Source organism: Hypomesus nipponensis, chromosome 7 (genome assembly GCF_054491055.1).
Source record: "Hypomesus nipponensis isolate SF chromosome 7, ASM5449105v1, whole genome shotgun sequence".
Classification (NCBI taxonomy): domain Eukaryota; kingdom Metazoa; phylum Chordata; class Actinopteri; order Osmeriformes; family Osmeridae; genus Hypomesus; species Hypomesus nipponensis.
In genome coordinates, this window is record NC_140367.1 from 13299262 (window position 1) to 13324776 (window position 25515).

The 25515-nt window shown below is 41.7% G+C and overlaps 1 protein-coding gene across 7 annotated transcripts; it reads right to left on the bottom strand.

Moving 5' to 3' along the window:
• Window positions 1-219: 219 nt before the first annotated feature.
• Window positions 220-22532, bottom strand: fgfr1op2 (FGFR1 oncogene partner 2). 7 transcript variants are annotated; one of them, XM_084701353.1, is made up of 7 exons: window positions 22342-22532; window positions 22111-22249; window positions 21187-21323; window positions 15502-15619; window positions 14264-14406; window positions 9039-9152; window positions 220-572 (listed from the first exon to the last, which is right to left on the bottom strand). In XM_084701353.1, exons 3-7 carry the CDS (start codon window positions 21316-21318, stop codon window positions 435-437), a joined length of 645 nt encoding a protein of 214 aa, XP_084557479.1. In that variant the 5' UTR covers window positions 21319-21323; window positions 22111-22249; window positions 22342-22532; the 3' UTR covers window positions 220-434. The 7 variants fall into 7 exon arrangements, 6 of the variants coding, with proteins under 6 accessions (XP_084557479.1, XP_084557478.1, XP_084557482.1 ...); XR_014762436.1 differs by lacking the exon at window positions 22342-22532 and adding an exon at window positions 6807-6918 and having other exon boundaries at window positions 438-572; window positions 22111-22334; XM_084701352.1 differs by lacking the exon at window positions 22342-22532 and having other exon boundaries at window positions 22111-22330.
• Window positions 22533-25515: the final 2983 nt, after the last annotated feature.

Consider the following 25515-nt stretch of genomic DNA (forward strand, 5'->3'; position numbering starts at 1 on the left):
GGGGCTCGGAGAGGGTGTTTTCACATCGGAGAGGGCGTTCCCTGTGTCCATCTCCGTGAAAACAGAGTAGTATAATAGAAATAGAAGTATTACAGAAAATGCGGCTTGTTTTCCCAAAAATACGGCACCATTCCTTGGTCAGAACAATACAGTATAAACCCTCTTATATAAAAAAATAAATACTTATTACATTTAATACAATTACCACGGCACAGAAGGTCAAGAATTCACACAATTGTTTTATTCCATATCACTACTTATAACACAATTCTCACAAGCAACAAAATAGACATCTGCCACAACAATATTAAAGAAAGGCTTTGCCACTTGTCTCATGAGCATGTAAAGTGTATGTAGCTCCACTGAATTGTGGTGCAGTACTCTGAGTCTGTGGGACTAGAAGTGAGTTGGGAGGGTGGAATGTCATACAGGGTTTAGCTCTTCCGAAGGTTGATGTCAGCCCTGGTTAAAAGGGCTGAGAGTGAAGAGCTATCTGAGGCATTCTCTCTCTCCAGTACCCAGAAGGCCTCTCGGCTGACTCCCAACAACTCACGAAGACCATTATTCTCCAGCTGAAAGAAAATGAATAACTTAAAGCCAGACACCACATGTGAATTGTCTAAAAGTTTTAACTAACAGATATCACCATGAAACTTCCCCAGTTGATCACTAACATAAAGACAGAAATACATTGTATTACAAGTTTGAGAAATATTGTATTTAAATATGCAAATTATAACAACATTATATTAACTTGTTTAACTACATGCTCTTATGGTTTTTCCCTTTGGCACTTATTTAGTTTTTGGTTGTTCACAATATGTGCTTCATGTTTTAGTTACCCGCAATGTCTTTGGGGCTATCTTGTTGTTATTATCAGTGACCTATGAACTTTGTAAAGCTCTCTCTTGGAAGTCGCTTTGGATAAAAATGTCTACTAAATGAATACATGTAAATATGCAAGTTAGGCATCATTTCATGAAATATGCATACTTTTCCTGAACATAAATCTAAACAATGGAGAATTGACATTTTAGAGTCAAAGGCTCCAAAAATCAGCAAATACTGTCAACAGCCATAAAAAAAAAAAAATCACCATGTTTTATGAATAAAATGCTAAATAAATCAGGCTATGAATTACATGTTAACAAACCCCTTTGTAAAAACCTTCAGAATATTGATTCAATCCAAATGAAAAGTTTGATGTAAGTGCTACTGAATGAGATTTCTGGCTCAGAGTATGAGGAAAAAATCATTTTGTGAAAACGGTCTTTAAAAATATTTTTGTAAAATTCCATACATTTTGGGGGAAAATACTATTGTACAGTGGGATAAGGTTCTTCCCCATCTCGTGTTACAAAGTTTCCAGCATGGTGTTTATCAGGTGTTTCCCCATTCTCCTCTGCTTTCCTGTACCAACACCAGGAGTAATTGCAGCTGGTATGCAAGAGGTTGTCATCAGTGGACATACAGTGGAGGAAACTTGCCCATATTGCTGCCTTCATTGCATCTATTGAACCCTGGTTGTTCAGAATTGCCCCCCTGTAATAATTTTGTAAAGTTTTACAGTTACTTGCTGTGGCCTTCCCCCACCCTTTCTTCCCAACCTACCCTGTGCACTCAATTTTCTCAGTGCTGTTCCCATTTGCTTGTCAGCATGATTAAGATTAGGGATGGGGATTGTTACCCGGTTCTGTAAGGACACGGTTACACATTTTTCAAAACCCGAAGATCAATAAGGTCCGAGCTTATCAATACTGCTATCGGTAAGGTCATATAGGTAATATAATGTAACTTGTGTCTCGAGAGATAAGTCAGGTCATTTAAATCAAATCACTGGTGCACATACATCGATTGTCTAATAAAATTACTCAGTTTAATTGAATGGCCTGCCAACCGCCTTTAAACTAAAAGAAGAATAATTTTATTGGCTCACGCCCTACTTCGCTACATTTCTCATTTTGTTGGCAGCTACGATGGCTGAACGTACTAAGCGGTCAAAGGCTTGGTTACATTTTAATAAAGCCAAAGATAAGGACGAAGCGACGTGTAATATATGTTCAAAGATAATTTCTTGTAAGGGGGGGGAACACTACTGCAATTAATAAGCACCTCAACGTTGGGCATCAGCTGAAGTTAAAATGCAGTACTTTCGACTGTCTTCGAGAAGCAACAGTGCCAACTCCAGCTGCCGTTGTAGGACAATCCTCTTCCTCCACCCAAGGTATGCATGGTGAGCGCAGTCAGCGCACCCCAACTTCATAGCAAGTATCCAGGGCTCTACAGTGCAACTATTTCACTCGCATACGCCCCCAAAATTTTCCGTTGTTATCTCACATATATATTTTTATTTATGATTGTTTATTTTCGCGCCCCTAAGGCTCAGTCAATATTTGGACTACATAGACAACGTCAATGTCAAAAGGTTCGTCTTGGTCTCGATTGCGTTGCTTCTATTTGGATTTACGTTCCGTTGCACAGTTTAGGAGGTTCCAGTGTTTTTGTGGGGACAAAGTGCCTTTTGTCGACGAAGGGTAACCTGTGCTGGCTACGTCACCACACGTTAGCAACGACGCATGGATACAACGTGATAGAAACTTTCTAGCTCGCAAATTGGAGCGTGGATTACGAGTGAAAAATACCACCCCCAAAATATCACAACCATTTGGCTTTGTAGAGGAAGCGATTTCGAGTGGAACAGCAATCTCGCATTTTTGATTTCGGTTGTGACAGTCTTTGAAATTCGAGCAAGTGCAGGTCGCCCGTGAGACCGCCTCGTCTTTTAGGCGGCAGCCATGCTAGAAAGCGTCATAGTAGTATTTTTTGTAGCTAATTTTATAGTTCAATTTTACACTAAAAAACTGAAAGAGGGAAATGCTATGACGATTTGACAATTGTGAAAACAGCAAGGTGGTGAGATTTTAATATAGATTGCTGTAAAAACATTGATATGTTTGCTACGCGAGAGCCTGTCAGCCTCCATTGACGATTGCGGCAGCAACCACAGTGTTGTCAACAGTGTTGACACTCAAGTCAACTGTCGATCTGTGTCTGGTGAGTATTTTCTTAATTTTGTACCAGGGTCAATTCTACATCTACATGGACAGCAGTGTTTTAAAGATTTGGCTATTGCGAAGACAGCCAGCGGGTCAGCATAGTTTGTTATTTGTGTAAAACTTGGAATTTGAGTGAGACTGCGTCTTGTTTTGACGTTACAGTAGCCACAGAGTCACTCGGTTTGCCCACTGGCAGTGTAGAAGGCTACAGTAGCCTGACGTTGTCATACTCATACTTCTAGTCAGAATATGAGTCTGAAAACTCTTCGTTGGGCTGTGACTACTGGGCGTGTTTCAACTGTACTCGTAAAACAAATGCCTCTACGCTCAATTGGATAGACCTACAACCAATCAGAGCAACGTAAAATGTTGTTTGTTGAAAACGAATTCAACCCAAGGGCTCTTTCGTGACGTTGTTGATTACGTTACTGTTGATCATCTGTCCATCATCGTATAAAGCCCGCCCTGGCAATTTCATTGGTCCGCCCAGATCCTGGTTTTATGTAGTTGTTCCCAATAAGAGACCCTCCAGACCCAACTTCCCGACCACATTTTTTTGTGGGCGGGGAGAAGTTGGGCTGGCAGCCAGGCTAAGGCTACAGTACTGTCTTAAATGCCACAGCTATAGCTAAACTTTATTATGTCTTATTACACGGCTGTTCTTAATGCTGTAGAATGCCCCATTCACTTGAATGAAGTTTCACAAAGTCTATGAGGTTCAACGTCTTTGCCAAACTATTTCTCTGCTGATCAACAATACGAATGGTAACAAATACATTGTAAAAAGACACACTGTGTTAAGTTATTTTTGTTGGCAAGTAGCCGTGTAATAAGTGGGTTAATGTATAGAACGCCGGTCATTATCGGGGAAATAAGCCCCTTCATGGCAAAACAAAACTGGCGAAAACTCCGCTTTGCGTCGTGCCTGTACCTGTTCTAAAATCAGAGCAAACCACGGCCTCTCGGGCTTATTGCTTAATTATCCCTTACAAAAGAAACGTTCTAGCTTAATTTCCTGGGCTTTCAAACAATCAGTGTAGTGTGGATAGCAACGGCAGGTAGCTTGCCTATAGCAAACTGCTTTTGAATTAGCCATGTCCCCCTAAATTAATATCAAACTTATTTACGTTTTGGGGGGCTTATTTTCAGTTAGCAGACGGTACAATTTGAATCGCAATTCCATCTGAAATACTGCCAGTGACAACGTTGTTACAGTAGCTTGTTTCAAAGGGGGTTCCTTGTTTCAAAGGGTGTTCTTAATGAATTATACAATATGAGTAGGCTAAATGCTTGAACATATCACAAGAAGGGAAAACGGACCCACCTGCATCTGAAGCAAGCAAGCACACCCTACAATTTCCCCAGAAATTGTACCCTCTCTAGTTTATACTAGTTACTCATCCATTGTGGATAGTATATCTGTAGTGGACAAGATTTAGCCAGAACCAGGATCCATTGTGCAAATATGTGCTCCTTAATCCAGCCTCTTCCTGAGAGCAACACAATCCCCTTGTTCTATTTTACATCAGTTTTACTTAAGTTATTGTTATAAATGTTGTTCAGTAATCTTGTTTACATAAAGTGTGCCGTGGGTTGTGTGGGTGCTGCTATATGTTTAACATTTGCCAAATTAATTCATTTAGATGGTAGTTAGCTCAAGCTCACCCCAGAAAAGTATCAAAAATTGTATAGATATCGATAAAAATTAACGATCCCTATCCCTAATTGAGATACACCAATTTTAAAATGTCATGCCCAGGGTATGGGTTTAGTGCAACCATCTCCCTAAATGCTGCACTATCCCCATCTGAGAGCATCAGTGTACCGCATGGCAATACACAGATCTGGCCCACATCCTCTTTGCTGACTCCTGCTCCATTGCCTTACTAGATCCTGAAAAGTTTTTAGCACAGTCATTGTGCGTCTCTCTCCAGCTGTCAAACTCCTGCTCTGTTATTTTTCTCTCTCTTGGCAATTTCCTTCAGGGCACAAGCATGTCAATATGAGGATAGGACTTCATAGTCTATCACCAGTCCTGAAAGGAGGTCAATGCACACACCAATTCCATAGGGAGAGGTGAAGCCTCTTTTTTTTTTTGTTTATGACTGATCTGCATCCTCCCTCAGCAACTCTGCCACATCTGGGTCAACATCTGCGTAAGCCTGCCTGATCTGCTCCCTGGTCCTGTGCAGTGACTCCAGCCCTCTCAGTACAGGAAGGCCAGGTATGACCTTCTGAAGGCCATCAAAGCAGCGAAAAGGGCTTACAGGACCCAGCTACCATGGCTCTGACCCCAGGTGCATGTGGAGTGGACTTAAAGCCATTACTGACTACAAAGGGAGAGACTACAGTAAGACCCAGTCCCTCTGTCCTACTGCCAGGCAAGCTGAATACTTTCTACGCTCGCTTTGTGAGGGACAGTGACCCCCCTGCAGTGGAGCTACCTGAAGGCCTGGCCAGTGGCATGCCTACATTAACTGTAGCTTAAGGCCGATATATGCTTCTGCGTTTTTCGAAAAACGGACACGTGGGAACGCCCTCGTCTCCGTGGAACGCCCTCTACAAGCTCTCCGTCAGCCCTCGGAGAGCCTCGGAGAGCTTGACGTGCACCTCCTGAATTTTCTAACTATCCGTCGTAATTTCGGAGAGGCTTGGCTGTGATTGGTCAGTATTAAGAACCACTTGCAGGGGCGGGGTGGCCGTGATAAACAGGACAAACAGAATCCTTTGACTGCCTTTGCTGTACGTTTTTACAATTGCTGTACGTCAAATGTGATGAAAATGGGCAATGCAGTTGCTGAAAATGTGCATATTTTATTGATGAAAAGGTTAATTTGTAAATTTGCTCCGACTTCTCGGTAACCCAGGTAAATAAACACTCGATGACGTCTTACAAGAAACCATTGCGCCACCTACTCTTCTAGCGGTGAATTGTTTTCAGCACTGTCTGTACTCCCCACCTGCTTCAACAGGACCACCATCGTCCCTGTGCCCAAGAACACCAAGGTCACCTGCATGAATTGACTATTGCCCGATAGCACTGACTTCTGTCATCATGAAGTGCTTCGAGTGGCTAGTCAAATAATTCATCTGCTCCTCGCTGTCTCCCACCCTGGACCCTATGCAGATTGCATACCGGTCCAACAGGTCTACAGATGATGCCATCGCCCTGACAATGCATAACGCTCTCTCCCACCTGGACAAAGGGAATACGTATGTGAGGATGCTGTTCATTGACTACAGCTCGGCATTCAACACCATCATCCCCTCCAGACTGGTCTCCAAGCTTGTGGACCTGGGACTAAGCGCCTCCCTCTGCAAGCGGATCCTCAACTTCCTGTTGGGGAGGCCACAGGTGGTGCAAATCGGTGATGGCACCTCATCCACACTGATCACCAACACAGGTACCCCCCAGGGCTGTGTGCTCAGCCCTCTCCTGTTCTCCTTGTTCACTCACGACTGTAGGGCAACGCACAGCTCCAACCTCCTTGTTAAGTTTGCTGACGACACAACCATCGTGGGCCTCATCTCTGGCAGTGATGAGTCAGCCTACAGAGAGGAGGTTAAGACCCTGACATCATGGTGTCAGGACAATAACCTCTCTCGCAACGTCAGCAAAACCAAGGAGATGATTGTGGACCATCGGAGGCGGCAGGAGGAGGAGCATGCACCCCTTCACATCAACGGATCCGAAGTGAAAAAGGTCAGCTGCTTCAGGTTCCTCAGGGTGAACATCAGCAATGACCTCACCTGGTCTGCTCACACGGACAAGGTGGTCAAAGCAGCCCGGCTCTTCTTCTTGAGGAGACTGAAGAAGTTTGGCATGGACTCAGTCATCCTCACTAACTGCCACTTTCTGCCACTAAAGGAAAAATAAATGTGTATTGGTAGGCTAAATTATTTCTATACTTTTCACCTTTGTTCACTTTGACATTGAAAGGATAGGACAGACTTGTTGGAAACTTGCTGCAGACCAGAGGACCAATCAGAGTGAAGGGGCTGGGAGGCGAAGAGAGCAAGCCAAACTGGCAGCAAATTAGTTTTTTTATTATTTTATTCATATTCATATTGGAAATGCGCATCCAAACAACGTCAATTGTTATCCTCCAACACTGCCAGGGTTCAACATTAAAAAAAATTGTGACATTTTTACTGGCCCCCCCCTCCAAAAGTTGTAATTTATCATTGTTACAACAAAACCAAAGACTTAAGTTATGTTATTCTGTTAACATGTTTAACCATTTATTAAACATCCTGGATATAAAAAGAACAAAAATGAAATCACATTTCTAGTGATAAAAAATTATAAGGTAATAGTCAGCAAAACAATTGACTTCTAACCTCAAAAACGTGCTCTCTTCCCTGCTGACAGCCAATCTCTGCACGACTGTCTGGCTGAAACTGAAACCTCTGGTCCCTCAATGCTAATTTATAAAAGCTTCCATTGCATTTAATCAGTATGATACTAAGTACCCAAGTCGACACCATTCTTCTGCTGCAGTTCAATAGCCCGGGGGAACAAGGCGAACGTCTGTCCGTCTTAATTACGTGATATGCCGTTGTTATAAATCGTGTAACAACATGATGGGCATCTGCATTTAATTCCTAACCAGCATGGTCAACGGCCTGGAAGATAGATTGTCAACCATCCGCTTAAATGTCACGCAAACCAGGTGCTGCCTGCTAGCATGGCTGGTCAGGGATTGTTTTCGAAAATTGTCGGTGCCTGTGTAAAAAAGATCCACTTTTGTCTGCTTAAGACAGGAACATACGACACAGTGCATCTTCGCTCCATAAAAAAAGTTGCTTCCGTTTTAACTCAAAGCTCTACTTTGCTTTCATCTTCACTTTTGTCTCGCACCAGTTCTTAAAAAAATGTATAGAGATTAGAGAATTACAATTTGACAACCACTTGTCACTCACTCAACTCTTGATTTGACAAATGTGCACCCCACGAGCTGCAAAGTTATTTATGCATTAAGCAGATAGCAAAACATATGAAGGATGTTAACTTTTATGATGCAAATTTTTTTTCAATCAATAATTTGCAGTGGCCCGATCGGGCCTTTGAGTTGCTATTTAACTGTCCCGACGTTACTTTTTACTGGCCCCGGGCCATCGCTTATGTCGAACCCTGACTGCACTCCGATTATAAAGAGGACATATGCAGAATATGAACTTTGCAGAGTGCCCGGTTCTTGAGCTGATCGTGGAAAACAAAACCCATTCTAACACGCACGCACACCTGTCATTATTATATTCTAAGCCTTTAAGAACTATTAGTTACACTATTCTGAACACTGTTGTCATAATAGCCCATGCCATCCTCTCCTTTTATTAGGCCTACCTTATTATATTCATAAATGGTTTAGCCTACCATTTGCAAAATAGTTGCAAACTATCAAAGTCATATAAAGTAAAGTAATTTGTTTCGCTCATATGTGATTATGCTGAATACATTTATTGTTATGTTCATCCACTTTACAAAACATATTTGCATTCTACGATTACAATTATTGTACCCACTATGTCATGACATTGCTTGGAACCTTTTTTTCATTTTATCACGTTTCTCATTTTATATGTTTTTGTGCATGGTAGATAACTGCCTTTTGAGGTGTTCTTCGTTCCATATCTGGAGAAGTGCAGTAGTTTCTTCCTCTGACCAAACAACTCCCCATCCACTAGTAATACCAGCATTACCAGCTCCCATGGCTGCATGTTTGTTTTTTCAAATGTCCCAGTCAATTTATATGGTTCGTCTACATCAAGCAGAGAGGGATAAAATACAATGGCAAAGCGAACCTGGAGCACTTTCTCTTAGCAATGCACAGATTAATGATCCACAATGCGGACTCAAAGCGAAGCATACTTAGACCACCTCCCTAGAGTTTACCATGCGCAATAAATGCGGACTAATCAATCTGAGTTTGTTTTGAGGGCTGAATGGGACCAAGTGTGAAAACCCCAATGACTGCTCACCTCCAATTGTTTGATCCTTTCCTCATCTTCACATTGTCTCTCCTCATCCACTTCAATTGCCTTCTTCATTACCGTCGCCATCTCATTGATTTTATCATAGTGTGCCCGCATTTCCTGTTTAAATATACAGAAGATTTTAGGGATAAAAACATATTTGAATACTGGAATCAACATTAACAACTGTATTAATTAGCAAAGTAATCAGCAAATGGGACATACTAAAATGCTTCAGGTTTATGTTAATAGAACCCACTTGAAGGTTGGGGATGAAAAAAATACATTTAGTATTTGTGTCCATTCAGACTGGACACAAATACACAAGAATTATAACAAAACATGTCTTAATGCCATATTAAATCATTGTTTTAAACTGACAGTCGTGGCAACTTATTAGCAAGATGTAGGCTATAGCTACCTTACAGGCTAGCCTACTTTCGTTAGCTCGCTTGTCATCACACGTCCTCCTAGCTAGTGTAGCCTGAATGGTTTGCTGCTGTAGACCTCCGCTGGAATTTATATTTGTTAAATTATATATTAGTGGAGACGTTGAACTATGGTAAGTAAATACAGTGTCACAGTAACTGCAGTAGACTTTATCTTTCCTTGAGAAATGGTCCCACACTGCACTTCTCCTAGCCCGCTTCATCTTTGCTTGTCTGCGGTAGGAAGTCGCATTCGCACAAAATACTGGAAGATGTTGTTTTCATAATGGGCGGCAATACAATAACGATTATTCATTAGGCTTGGATTTTTATTCTAATGAATTCTTAATGACAATTAATCGATCGTCGATTATTCATTACCAACCCTACCCGACTGAAAATTTTAGGAGCGCAAACAGAACATTTTGGGGCACACCTTATATTGACCTGCAATGCATTTATTAAAGGTGACATGACATGAAAACTTCATTTTATGAGGTTATTTAACATTATACCATGGTCTGGGTGAATACTCGATTCTGATTGGCTGCAGGGGTGTACATTATAGGGTGATAACGGACACCTACTGCGTCATTGCAGAAAAACTGTCTTCACCGTTCTAAATTATTCCGCTGGCTACACAGGAGCCTGTACAAAATATCTTAAATATGTAACCATAACAACAGTGACGTAGTCAAAGCCTCCATTTACAATAAGTGAAAGACTTCAACAAGCAAACTTGTATTTACAACAATGAGTGACTTCAATATTTATTTTAACCTATTTGGAAAATGTTTCTTTTCTGAATGTAGTGTGTCAGTGTCACGTAACCGCTCATCTCACATCCCATTCGCTATTCACCTCGCTAGTCAATCTACTTCAGACATTCTGCGGCTAGTAGCAACTCTACACATGGCCGATTATTTTCTTCTTAAAAATCTTGATTTTATTTGGGGACAATAACATGGCTTGATAGCTGGCTAGTCTTGTTGTTAAACATACTGTCAAATTATAATCACTGATTGGAGAAAATGTCAACTATGATGCGATCATCTCACATCCATTTGCTATTCAACTCGCTCCACAGGCTGCGGCCATACAGTAGCCCTAGTACTAGTATATGGCCGATATTGTTCGTGAAAATCTTGATATTGATTTTGGGACAGTGACATGGCTGGTTAGCTAGCAAATCTTATTGTCAAACATACTGTAAAATTATATTTACTGTTTGTCAACCGTACACAATGTTATTGGCTTTGAATCCTGCTAGCATAACGTTAGCTTTTGGGCTAATAGCTCAGCCAAAGGAAAGCCGGTGTTGGTTCTATGAGCTGAGCGGACTATAAATATCAGAGTTGGCTAACGTTAAAAAACGTTAGATTTCTATTGCAAAACGCCTTAAAACATAAATTAATGTTTGTAAAAAAAAAATCGTTGGCAAGTGACCATGGTATAAGCGGGATACTGCCCTTCGAGGTGTCCAATATCATCTGATAACGGACTCACGCCTCCGCATCGTCCGTTATCAGATGATATTGGACACCTCGTCGGGCATTATCCCTTACTTAATATGAGTTCCCGTAGCCTGCCTTTGGTCCCCCAGTGGCTAGAATTTTCGATAAGTCTAAACCAAGCACTGCGTGTTCTTCTCCGCCTTTGACAAAATGAAGGCTCAATTGCTGTTTGAAAATCTCCTCCTAGTGACGTAGATAGGAGCAAGGTTACCTCCACTCTCTCTGCTTTGCCCGCCCAGATCATCTGGCCCGCCCATGAGAAACTGAACTACCACCGTGCAAGGGTGAGTGCGATATCGTTTTTTCCTGGAGAGACATCATGGCGAGCAAACAAACAAAGCATAACAGTTGCTCAGTGCTTGGATGTACAAATGCAAGCACAAATCTTTATTTAATTCCTTCATCCGAGCCTCTGCACAACCAATATGTCAACTTTATTTTCGCTGGAAATGCTCCGACACAACTTCCCAAAGTGTTGTATTACTGCGCCAAACATTTCAGCCACTACTGTTTCCTCAACTTGAGCCAACACAAAGCTGGCCTTTCTGGATCATTACTAAATCTCATTGGTCAAGCTACAAACCTTGGACAAGTAAGTTAACTAACGCTATATCATTTTGTTGCTTTACTGTATATGGTTACCTAGCTTGCTGCCCTTAGAATGTGGCTGTAACATTAGCTCTGCAGCCAACAGCTGAGTTACTGTTGCTAACGTAAAGGTAGATGGCATCAAGTGTGTGTGTGAATAAGTGTGCGCTGTAACGCGAGTGTTGTACACTTCTTTGTTATTTGGATAACCGTTCTGCTGTTGGTGTTAAGGCACGCGCGATATCCGCCTTTCTCCTCATTGAAATGACTGAGTGTGCACTTCTGCAAACCAGGGTGATCAGATGAGAATGGCTAAATTCGAGGCATCTTACAGCAACGGGGGCTACGAGCCATTGCGATACATCCGTTGTAAACATTAGCGCATGTTGCCGCCCGTCTCCTCCTCATTAGCATTTAAAGCTACAGACACAGAAACAGCGCGTTCTGAGGAAAGCTGATTGTGGGACTACTTGTAGTGGCTATAATTCTGCACCATGGTTGAATTTCGGGAAAGAGACTTCAGATACAGTATTAGGTGACCACTAAGGCCTATATAAAAGCATCCAAAAACAGCATGTCATGTCACCTTTAATGTAACTAGAGAGGGTACAATTCAGTGGCAATTTTAGACCTGATGCTGGTAGTTCATGAAGGGACATCCTTAGTTTTTTCATTAATTCAATATTTTGCATAATAATACATAAATGTAATAATTGTTATCCAGTGAAATTGGGGATTTACATTAGCAAGGGGGTTTAGAACTTTTGCAAAGCACTGTTTTCATGTCACATTCTCATTGGGGTCTCTAAAGGTCTGATCGTAGAATCGCCCCTGGTACAATTTCTGGGGGAATTGTGGAGTGTAACTGCGTCGGTTGCAGATGGGTCAGTTTTTTACTGAAATTTTTACAACTGACATACAGCGACGCACCGCATATGCTTGAGTTTAAATACATTATTTAATGTGACATTATGTATTGTACATGCAAGTCTTAGCTAAATGACTTAAATGTATGATAAACTTTTTGATCAGTCGTCCAACACCACGACACGATACATGCCGAGGATAACAGCACAAACACAGGCAGGGATACAGTAGCAACGCTAGTGCTAAATGAGTATTTAGTTGCTTGGCTCCATGACGCAGGGTTGAAGGGCTTGTGAAACTGCTCATCAAAAGAACGAAGGGAAACCCACTTGTCTGGCAGACTGATCCATGTTTGTAGGAACCTAGCAAAAAAACAGCCTTAACTTTCCAAGACTTTTAGCTAGGTTTATAGGTAGCTAGCAAAAAATAGCCTCAACTTTCCTAGAGTTTTAGCTACGGTACTAATGCTGCGGGCTCGCTGATATCGCTGTCTTCTAGAGGGTTTTCACGATGCGTCATCAGACCGGAAGTCGCCATACTGGAGGCACTCCGCATCACAACAAAGACAAAACAACAAAACACAGGCACTGAAGTATATACCGAGCATCTTCAAGGAAAATGGTTAATTATTGCCGTGTGTCAGGTTGTACCAATAGGACAGATCGAGAAAAACATTTGGAATATTATCGACTTCCAAAAGTTCCCTCACCTGTCTCCCTCACCCATCCACACACCATCTGGTTATAGGCCTCCAAACCTTTGTAGGATTTAAGGTCTTCCACTGTGTATGGGCTCGGCGAGAAAACCAGGTAGAGGACGAATCACCAGGTCGTCACGGATCCAAGAAGAGGGAGCTAACTCGTACGGATCTGCACCGCCAATAAATCATAATTTCTTGAAAAATCCCGCCTTTTCTTGTGGTCCAAGTCCTTCCCAATATGACTTTGCATCTTGGACGCATTTTGATGAGCTTTTTGGTTGGTTAGACACGGCTACATTCACTTAAAGTATCTAAAGCGCACAATACTCCATTCTTCTCCGTTCAGTTTTTTACACCGAGTGCCTCCACAATGGCCGCGCATCCGAGTTACCGCCCAGAACGTGACGTTGGTGAAAACCCTCTATTAGAACGTTATATCTATGCGTCGTTGCTAACGTGTGCTGACGTTGTGCACACCCAATAAATTCCAAATTTGTAGGTCACACATGCGTGAGTGCTTGTAAAAAATGCTCAAACTGTCTCAAAAACTGGTCTCAAAATGCGACTATTTGGTCGCAGTTTGGAGCCCTGTATATGGCCAAGAAAACATTTTTTACATTAATTTTACATTGTCAGAAAATACTGATGATTCCAATTAAGTTAATGGCATGTTTTTCCATACAATTAAATGCACTTATGCATAACAAACACCCAGACCCATATTTATAAGAGCACAATGTTTCAGCTGAACAAAACAAAGTAGACAAAAAATATATAAAAAGAGGAAATGATGCAAGAAATAAGGATATTGGAACATTGAGGAAGCTTTTAACAAAATCATTGCATTTTTATCTTCTGCAATAATTTTTTTTTACCTGCCATCGTTTGAGACATACACTATATGACCAAGTGTGGACACCTGGCCAAAATACCTATATGAGCTTATTGGACATCTCAATCCAAAACCATGGGCATTAATAAGGAGGTTCACCCTCCCCCCTTTGTGGATATAACAGCATTTAACATGTCAATTATTTTAAAAGATTAAGCATTCATCTTGCAGAGTGGGTGAAATCAATTGGGTTCAAATCAATACAATAAAAATGTTAAGACCAAAAATCTGGCATTACTTACGGTGGTGTGCTGCTCCTTTAACTGTGTAACAATGGCGGGGTCATCTCTCTTACTGGCCTTAAGGAGTCTGAAGACCTGCTCTCTATACTTAGTCATAATAAGTTCAAGGGCTGATTGGTGTTCTTCTAGAGACGTTCGCAACTCTGCAGAAAGAAGAGGTACAGTAAACTGTGTGTATATATACATATTTTTGTATCTCAGGGCTTAAAATTGGTCGCATATGCTCCCAAAATTTTATCTGTGCAACCCAAAAATATATTTGGGAACATTTGTGCAAGTGCAAATAATTGTTATGGTGCAACCGGTTTAAATTGCTTTATAAAACGCTTGTTAGATAGCTTACAGCACAGTATGTGCCTGCTGTGAGCTGATACCGTGACCGGTATACCATTCTACCAACGTTACATAACCAGTAGGGTTGGGGCCCGTTCTCCATACGTCGCTTATTACATCCGAGATCAAATGACACATCCAATATGACATCATCTTGCTAATCATCTGGCTACTTCGGTTCTTTGAACACCCATGTTGTTTATAATTAGTATAGCTGGATTGAGTTATGTGTTGGTCTAAAAGGGGGTATGCATCGATAGTAGAAACCTTGATCAGCAATGCTGCTATTGGCTGCGCACATAAGTCTATGGCTGCTCACCGAGGCCAAAATGAGCGCCCTGATTTTTACGCGACAGAGCCAACAGCGCAACAGTTTGCTCGAAGGTTACTCCTAATTTGAGGATTTAATCAGAACGCCAGGGAACACCTCAAATTCTGGAAAATCCAAGAAAGAAGGCTGGCAAAAAGTAGCAGACCAAATTAAAAATGTGTCATGGAAATGTGTGCCGAGTCCGACATCTGGACTTCTGTTTGCATGCTGCAGTGGCTATATGGCAAGCTCAGATGAGCGCACTGACATGGAATGTTGCATGCATTTGTGTTTTGGTTAAACTGTATTGATATCACAATCGTTGATTCGGATACTGCGTGATTTTTTCTGGGATTATAAATCTAAATTAATGCACTGACTGATAAAGTAAATTGTTAAAACTCATAGATTTTACTGGGGCACAGCAGATTTATACTAAGGCACGTGCCCCAGTAAAAAGGGTTTAACGACACCCCTGCCTGTGACCCTGTATAACCCAGCCACCACAAACCACACCCAAATGAAACCACACCCAAATGAAACAAGCCCCATTAACCCCATATGTGCACAATAATGGCTCCTACACTATTTGTACCTCTGTTTTCTTGTTGAAGCTCACGGATCTGTCGATTTTCCTGCTGAATTCCCATTACAAGGCTGGAGCGGGGTCTATGTCTTGCCACCTCATTTAACGTCTCAATCTCTTCTTGATACTGGCAACAAAAACACAGGCCATGGTTAAATTTTATTTAGGAGAGCAACAATTATCTTTATAAAATGTGTGAAAGAATCCACAAATCCAAACAAATGTCATTCTGTCATTATTTTCATAATTCAGGGCTCCACACTAACACCTGCCAGCAAATGACAATGGTTTACAAGGCCACAAGTTTAATGTCAGAACTGTTACCCTAACTAGAAACACTGTTCCCATAACAGTTCTGCCAAGTAATTGATAAACCTTTCTAAGTCTTCAGTTTGTTAGACAGCACCTCAGTTGGTTAAAAATAAATAACATTTTATTCATTTACCAGACTCTTTTCCGAAGCAACGTACAAATAGTCATATAGAAAGTACAGCAGAAGTGCATAGTTCTACAGTATTTGAGGTCAGGATCAAGGAACAGTCTGTATTTAACAAATAGACTAGCATTATGAAGGAGATATTCATCTTGCGGACACTCCCAAATTCCACCAAATATTGACAAAGGTGAGTGAATACTTATTATTTAACCAATATTTTTTTGTTAGTCCAACGGTCTCATTTCTAACGTTAATAAGGATGGTGGAGAAGAAAAAAAACAACCGGAACAGAGAAACCCAGCTAACACATGACGTTGCGGCAACGTTGCCAGTAGGTGCTCAGTTGGTAACCCGCGACGTTATCTTCTGGCAACGTCGTGGCAACATCGTAGCAACATTATAAAGGGAATGTTGCCAGTTGGTCCCATGGACAATGTTGCCGCGACGTCGTACCTTGGTCGGCTGGTTACGTTATTTTTAGACCTGTGGGCAACGTTGCCGCAAAGTCGTACCTTGGTCGGCTGGTAACGTAATTTTTTGGTCCCATGGACAACGTTGCCGCGACGTTGTACCTTGGTCGGCTGGCAACGTCATTTTTAGGTCCGTGGGCAACGTTGCCGCAACGTCATACCTTGGTCGGCTGGTTACGTAATTTTTAGGTCCGTGGGCAACGTTGCTGCAACGTCGTACCTTGGTCGGCCGGTTACGTTATTTTTTGGTCCCATGGACGTTGCTGCGACGTCGTACCTTTGTCGGCCGGTTATGTTATTTTATGGTCCCATGGACAACGTTGCCGCGACGTTGTACCTTGGTCGGCTGGTTACGGTAATTTTGGTCCCGTGGACAACGTTGCCGCGACGTCGTACCTTGGTCGGTTGGATACTGTTATTTTAGTCCCGTGGACAACGTTGCCGTGACGTTGTCCCTTGGTCGGCTGGATACATTCAATTTGGTACCATGGGTTAAGTTGCCGTTAAGTCGCTCTTTGGTCGCAGGACAACGGATCTCGAGTGCAGTGGTTTATCCATGGAGAGATCACACTGGACTGCTCTCAGTTCTAACACTTTTGTAATGTGGCCATAGTCTACATGAATTTCAATCACACAATATTAAATGTTGCACCAAGCACGTATAAATGTAGACAATGTATGTAATTCATGTGCAGCTCAGCCCCAGCATGGTCATCAATTTTCCTCATATGCAGGAACATAGCTTTAATAAGTAAAAGACTGAATTTGGAATATAATTCTTATATGCTTAGCCTTAGGCCTATATCAAAATATAAGTATTTCATTCTTTACATGTACAAAAGCAATCAATGTGTGATGTGTAACATAATTAAGCAAACATTCTTTGTCCAGCACACTAAAGCTGTATGACACCCAATGCAAATTTGAGCTGCAATAATTTTGTAATACAAAATTGTTAAATGTGACCAAAAGGCAAGCGATTCTTAAGTTTTATTTCCAAAGACAAGTCATCACAGAATATTACAATTCTTCCTTAGCCAACCTAGCTTCCCCTCAGTCTGCCCCTGAGCAACAATTTTGTGCATGCCCATTTCAACGCATCTCTGAAACTGGGATTTCAGAAAAGACTTTGCAGCGAATCAAACGTCTTGAACTCATGGATTTTAACTGGAAATTAGCTACTTCAAAGGTGAGTTTCTTTACAGAAATAGATATATATAAACATATTTTCTGAAATGGATGGAACATGCTACTACGTATAGGTTTGAAATTCAGGCTATTAAGCCTGGTTATGTGTTTCAGATTAACATTGTTTACGTTAGGATTTCGCTAGCTACTACCTAGTAGTAAAGCTAGTATAATGTACTGTAGAGTTAAGGCTAAACCCTCCAGAAAGTTAAATACTGAAAATACATACAAAGTTTAGCGTCTCACAAATCAACCACAAAAGAATCAGTGAAAATAAACGTTCAGAACTGTTAGAAAACACCTTGTCCGAAAATAGTTTATTTAGCCCTGGATTTTCAAACTGTGGAGCTAGCTCTTGGCTGAGCACGTTTCGATCAGTCGGTCATGGCATGCACAGCAATGGCGTCTATAAAAGTATCATGTCACTAATTCTTCCAATTTTTACATGACATCTGTTTTTGGATAAGTTTATTCGTTTTAACCTTAAGATGCGTGAGTTCTAAATATTTCTGACGCTTCCACGAGTGAGTTTTTTCCAAAACGGCAGCTAGGTAGCTTTAATTAGCTTCCGTTACCTAGCAACCTAGCATAATACTCGTAGCAATGCTCCTACCTGCTAGTGTTACTTGTTAGCCTACTAATTGTAAATTTTGAAGCCATACTATAGCGTTTGTCACATTGTTTGTCTATCGGAAAATGGTCGGTTGTAATGTTCAGAATCACACATGTGCGACGCTACGCTGTGGGGTCCTGCTTTCGAACGATCACACATGTGCGATGCTGATCAGTGTTTCCCCTATGTTGATTTTGTCGTGACGCGCGCTACGGCAAAATTTCTGCCGCCACGGTATCAGAAATAGGGCTGTACAAGATTTTAGGCCGTCTATCAGCAGTGATTGTTAGAGTGCATGTCGGAGACTATCAAGGACAAGCGCTTCACAGCGCAGTTGAGATTGCGTGTGTTCGTCTTTGAGAACTGTAAATCGTATAACTTGTTTTCAGTTAATTAAAGCCTACTGTAACAGCAATAACAGCTGTTATTGTAATAGTCTACAGTTATTGCAAATTTAAGTTAACTGGTGATTTTTGTTGTTTGTATTCTTCCCCTGCTAGCATAATTGCATGCCTGTTGATTCAATAGCGATTGCTGCCCTTGCTCACGTTTGTATTTTAGGTGCATTATTATGCTGAAGTAGTTTTAATTAATAGTGGGTATATTGTTATTATTTACTAAAGAATGCTTAGCCTATCGAGATCAAATGAAGCCGACTGTGTACATGCTTTCGAGTACCTTGATCAGTAGGCTAGGCTACTGACCATTTACAATAAGTTGTTACGTATTGGCAGCATATTTCTGCCATTTAGAACATACTGTAAGTAGCCTAACTGTATTGCTTTACGGAAAATAGGACAAAAATATATGCAATATTACATTTCGTATTATACTATTACATTAACGTACTCCTAACGTACTATTACATTAAATATAGGGTTAGAACTTATTTCGGCGGGGGGGGGGGGGGGGGGAGTGTCGGACAGACCTGCCCCCACTGCTTAAAAGAAGAAAACATTTGCATCACCAGACCCCTAGGTGTCAACTCTGGTCTGGTGGAGGAGAACCCATATGGGATCCAGGAAAACAGCTGGCAGCCAGGCAAGTGCAAATATAAGACACTCAAAGCTTCTCAATAGCATTGCCAACTCATTGTAAGACATACTTAAGTTGTTCTGATCGTGGCAGGGGGATACATATTTGTCAAAACAACAAATGTTGTCTTACTAATGCTTTGTATACAACCATTCAAGGTAACATGTGTTATTTACATCAATGTTACAGCTAATCTCAAAGAACCACAGTGGACCTGTAGCGGGGACTGGCAGAAGATGTTCATTCACTGTTTGGCACTTTGTTTGAAATAAAATGACTGAATGTTACATGGAAATGCTATGATTATGATTAGCTTGAGTTAGGCTACAAACCACACAAACATAGTCCTCCTGAAGTTGGCTATGTAGCCTATTATACAAGAACAAGTAGCATTTGGGGCAAATGAGGTCGCATATGAACCGCCCCAATATAAGCAATAGAATTGAGAAATACAGGTTAGTAATTAACGTCGCAGTTACGTACTAGCAACGTCACAAAGTTACGTTGCTCGGAGGTCGCGGTTACAGACTGGCAACGTCACAAAACAACGTTGCTAGGAGGTCACGGTTACGGACTGGCAACGTCACAAAACAACGTTGCTTGGAGGTCGTGGTTACGGACTAGTAAAGGTGCCAGTATGGTACTCCGTTACGGATGGGCGGGCCGCCGGATAGGAAGGATTCATTAGCATTTATGTTGCCTTTATGGTTCTCCGAAGGCTGGGGGTGCTGAAAACAATTCACCGCCAGAACAGTAGGTGGAGAAGCGTTTTTTTTGTCGAAAACACGTTGCTTTGTTGCGTTTTTGTAAGTTAGAAATCGTAGTTGTTTATCTCCCACCTCTCATCACACGTGTGACCCTCCTTCCAGCTGTCACTAGTCAGATGATGAGTGCAGCAGGTGCAGTCACATAATATTATATTAAAGACTGTGTCTAATGCTATATAACCACCTGAAAGAGCAAACTTATCTCTATCATGGTAGGTATTATTTGTGGGGAAAATAGTAGCACTCTATAACAAAATGATCTTATATACACTATAGAAACCTATTAAAAAACGATTCCATGAAATGAATACGTTCTTATTTTCTTTGGTATTTTTGTGATTAGCAATGACGATTGCTGGGTAATATGTATGTTGTTGTGCAATGGCAAGTCTCTATTTGAATGGCGAATTGGCCTTCATTCGCGCATCTTTATAGTCTTTTATCAATGTGTTGAAGAGGTGAGGATATTTGCATACCTCTTCAGCAATGCGCTCTTCTGTGTTTTTAGTTTTTTTTTGTGGATTTTAAAACATGGCGGTATTGTGATATAGGGAATGAAACAGGAAACGTGAAGTACAGAAATGTGAGATTCCGGAAATGATGTCGTTAGGAAATGATGTCGTAGCGGACCAATCACGGCCAAGGGGTATCCGTCGCTGTACAGCACGGCATGACGGATCGACAGGAATTTCAACGGTGCACGGGAGAGCTCTCCGAGGGCCCCGGAGACAACGGAGAGGGCGTTCCAGGGCGTTCTATCTATGTGTAGGCCCTTCCCACGTGTCCGTAATCGTGAAGTACGGAGTACCATATAACGGCCTTTACGTCGGAAAACAACGTTGCAACGACGTCGCGGTTACGGACTGGCAACGTCACAAGATGACGTTGCGGCAACCTACTGGCGCCCCACAGATGCACGGTCCCGCAACGTTGCGGCAACGTATGTTAGCTCAACGAGTGACGTTGCGGCAACGTAAGGGCAACGTAACTGTGTTAGCTGGGAAGACGTGAAGCTGACAATGATTCAATACATAAAATCAACTTTATATTAACCAACACAACAAGCTGTACACGTTTTATGTTGTTGAAAATGTTGACTATGCTGTGATCATACTTGCTGTGCAAAAAGGCATTCAGACGACACTTTGGCACACATACAGAACTAATAATCTGATACGTGACTACCTGTTTCATTGCTTCCACTCGCTTGTTAAGGAGAGTTGTCTGTTCAATGAGCATCTCTGCTGCGCTGTCATGGTTGCGCAGACGTTCCACGAGCGACTTGGCATCTGCTAAAACCGTTTCCAATGAACACATAATTCCTGTTACAGTAGAATGAAAGAGTAGTTCAATTTCACTTTTAAGGAAGAGCACACTCAACTCTTGCCTAAACTATTCTGATTGCAGACTCAACAGTCGGATACACACATACCGAAATGTGGCTCATCATTTGAAATTACTTTTTCCTTGTCCACCGCCTGAGTAGTAGCACCAGTTAGCCAGTGGATTTACGAACCTGGTGTTATCTAGCTAGCTACATACGCACAATATAGAGAAATTGTATGCTAATGGTTAGTCTACGTTCTTCTGCAGCTATGTTCCCATTCGTTTGGTAAACATTCTCGATCGAACATTTTAGGCTAGCTAGCCAAACTTCAGGTTCGAGAAACAAGGCTGCGCATGTACGGAAAATTGACAGTACTCAGGGCCTACTACTAGTACTGCTGGAGCTAAAGTCCAAGGAGAGAATGTAGACGGGCTCTGGTCCAACTCATCTGTATTTTATTTTCCAATAAAATTGTGCTTGTTTAAAACTATGATTATATCTGTGGCCTGATGGAAAGGTCGACACGTTTGTTTGAGATTATCTTGTGTAGGTATACAAGTTATTAACGCTGGGTCACAGACATAGTTAACTATTTGCTAGCTAGCTGATAAACTAAATTAGCACGGATCACATCGACTGAGCTGATAGTAAATCTTTGTCTGGTAACTATTTTAGAACATTCATTGTTCTTTATAGAAATAACTGGCAATGTATTATTATTACCTTAAGCAACAGCTTCAGTTGTTAATAAATGTGTGTTTGTGTATGGATAGCTAGCATACCTTGGTTCGATTTTCACTTCCTGTTTTAACTTGTTATGCTCATAGACTTAGAATGTCTAATATGGGGAGAACTGGAGGAATAACGTGGTCCCGGTTTTTGCAATAGGGTCCAAATGCAGTGCTCCCTCCTCAGGCCACTCTAAACCGGAACCAGAGAATGTCATTAAACGAGAAGGGTCCAAATGCAGTGCTCCCTCCTCTGGCCCCTCTAAACCGGAACTCTCTCCTCACCTCAGGCCCCTAAAGCCGGAACTCTCTCCTCAGGCCCCTTTTTTCATGTGTATCCGAGATATTAGCGCCACCGCTGGTCGGAGGATACTGTAGGCTATTTATATTAATAGGCTAACTTACGTTGAACTTCGGTTTTAGCATAAGTCAATAATGTTTAACAAAGCGGAAATTAGCATTGCAGCTAGCGTTACGTATTGCTAACATTACGAACATGATCACTGTTCTGCCCCTGGCAAGCATAGAAAATAGGTTTGGCAGTTTAGCGTCATCTAGTGGTCATTATAGAATCACATTTTTTCCGTTGGTCATTTGCAGCAGCAACAGCTGGCTCGTGTTTTGTTTATTGTTTCCACGGCAACAAGAGTCGGCTCTGAAATAATTCATTTTTTAATGTTGATAATACAAACAACACTACTCTCTTAATCTGAAATCAATATCCATCCTTGTATTTATGTTAAATGTTGCTTCATCAATTACCACCTCAATCATAAAGATGTGTAATAGTACTAAACATATATTCCATATTCCAATAACATTGGAATTCCAGTAGAATTACGGCACAGTGTTCATGGGAAACTTAGGCTACTGCCGGGCGATAAATTAACAATAACCATGCCGAGAACATAGCCTTATGTTCGAGTAGCAAGTTTTTATTATGAAAATGAAATTTAGCCCGCATTTGGCGGGTGTTAATTTAGAACCCTGTACCTAACGCTAGCCGCAATGATAATTTCCGCTTTGTTAAACACTATTGACTTATGCTAAAACCGAAGTTCAATGTAAGTTAGCCTATTAATATAAATAGCCTACAGTATCCTCCGACCAGCGGTGGCGCTAATACCTCGGAAACACATGAAAAAAGGGGCCTGAGGAGAGAGTTCCGGCTTCAGGGGCCTGAGGAGAGAGTTCCGGCAGAGCCTGTTTAAGGAGAGCCAGAGCAGAGCCTGTTTAAGGAGAGCCTTGCCACTCCCTATTAAGCCCCATTGTACCGAATTTGGTTTCAGTTCCACCAGAGTTCCACTGGGAGTGATCGCGAGCGAGTGCATGTTGAATGGGAGTCTATGGAGCTAAACGGCTAAATTTGTCTCTTTTGCCTGATTGTCGTTGAAAAATCTCCGATTTGATTGTAGTTTTTGTATGTTCAACATGGATTATAGGTCGAAAGTTGAATGAACAAGTTCTTATGTCCTTTTGATTTCTTACAGGGTGAGTCGTTGTTGCCTATAACACGCTAGCATTCTGCTAATGAATGCTGATTGGTTAGTGAAGGACTGATACGACCAGAGCTCTTGCTTGATGGCATCCGAAGCGGAATCAGAATGTCAGAGCATTAGCAACATTAGCAACAACATTAGCAAGCCAAAACTCGTTCTAGCATGAGTATTGACAGGAAGAGCCTAACCTGTCAGCTGTGTTGTCGATGCCCTGAGAGAAAAAAGTAAGTGACCAGAGCTTGCCGTAAAGCAGTAGCTCTGGTTGTACGATGTGTATGACGTCAATTACATTTTCAAAAGCTTTTTAGAAAAGAAAGGCGACTTTAAAAAAATCTAACAGCCAGCAGTGTGTATTTTTTTTGCCTCCCCTTTCGAATTCAGAATTCAAATTAGTAGACAAAAAATGATATCCTGAGAAAAGTGGATTTTGAGGGGTATAGCTCGATAGACCTCCATTCATTCTGCACTCGCTCGTTAGCGCCCTCACATGGAACTTCAACCAGTTCAGAACCCGGAAGTTTCCAGAGAGTGGCAGTTCTCTCTATATTAGACATTCTCTGGGAGAGCCTTGCCACTCCCTATTAAGCCCCATTGTACCGAATTTGGCTGCAGTTACACCAAAGTTCCACTGGGGGTGATCGCTCCGACTTTTCGATAACCTAGTTAACATTAGGTACTGTAAGTTAGCAAGGGCTACAGAAAACGTAAAATTACAGGTAGAGGGACCATTTTTTAGCTTATCTAGTTTTTGTAGTTAGTCAGTGTTATCATAATGCTGCGAGTCCAGGAAAACCCTAACCATCTCAATTCATTCTCCGTCCTTGCGTCCTTGCAAGACCAATCTCGCAAGGACGCTTGCAAGAATGTTCTTCAAAAGAATGTACTTGCGTTCTCAGCGTTCTTCGGATTGATAAACAGCCATTCTCTGACTTCATGCAGCACCGGCGTCGCCTGCAGCCGCCTGCAGCTCGGCTGACTTGAAGCAGCCAATGGCATTGTCAGCCGGTGCTGCATCTAACACACCTACTGGTTTGAGCGTTTCCATGGCATTCAGAAATACAACCGCGCAAATCTCAATTTATATCTGAAATGCATGAGCCTGCATCAAACAAAAAGGTACTTTAAGTAGCAAGCTTTGTCAAAATATGATTATTTTATTACTATAAGTTTGTCGCTTTTGAAGTCAGAAGTTGTTTACAAAGTAATTTGTTTGTAATTAATGACTAATAAGGCCGTCAGAGTTTTCCTTGTGTGACGGCCTCCTCAGCCTCAAGTAAAGGCCGATTTATACTTCTCCAACTCCGTTACGGACAGACGCACGCACCGAGTCGGACGGATTGGTTGAATTTATACTATCCGAAGGCTCTGCGTGCTGAAAGCAATTCACCGCCAGAACAATAGATGGCGCTGCAATGCAATGCTAGCTTGGTTATCGAAAAGTCGTAGCAAATTTACAAATTAGCCGTTTCATCAATAAAATAAGAACATTCTTAGCAACTACACTGCCAATTTCTCGTGACATTTTAATTCAGATGCTGATTTACATGTACTGTTTAGCTGAAATATGAATTGTAAAAACTTACAACAATGGCGGTCAAAGGATTCTGTTCTCTTGTACCTCACGTTTAGTTATGTTAAATTAGTATTCTTTAATAAATTACCACAGCATATAGTTCTCGCCCATGTGTTCCCCTTTGTTCTGTCTCAACCCTCGAGCTGGGTTCGTGACATGGGCTCGTCCTAAGCTCTTTCGGTTGTGTGTCTTCGGGTTTTTGATCGTTTTGCTTTGGGGGAGCATATGCGCTGAGGTTCGGGTTTTGGCTGTGTGTTATTTTGTGTTTGTGCTGCAGAGTTTTTGTGCTGCTGCTGTGGACATCGCTCCATTGGAGTGAGTTGGTGTTTGGATCGGCAGGGCGAGTTGGTGCTGTTTTCCCCTGGTAGGCATAGCGGCGTGGTACTT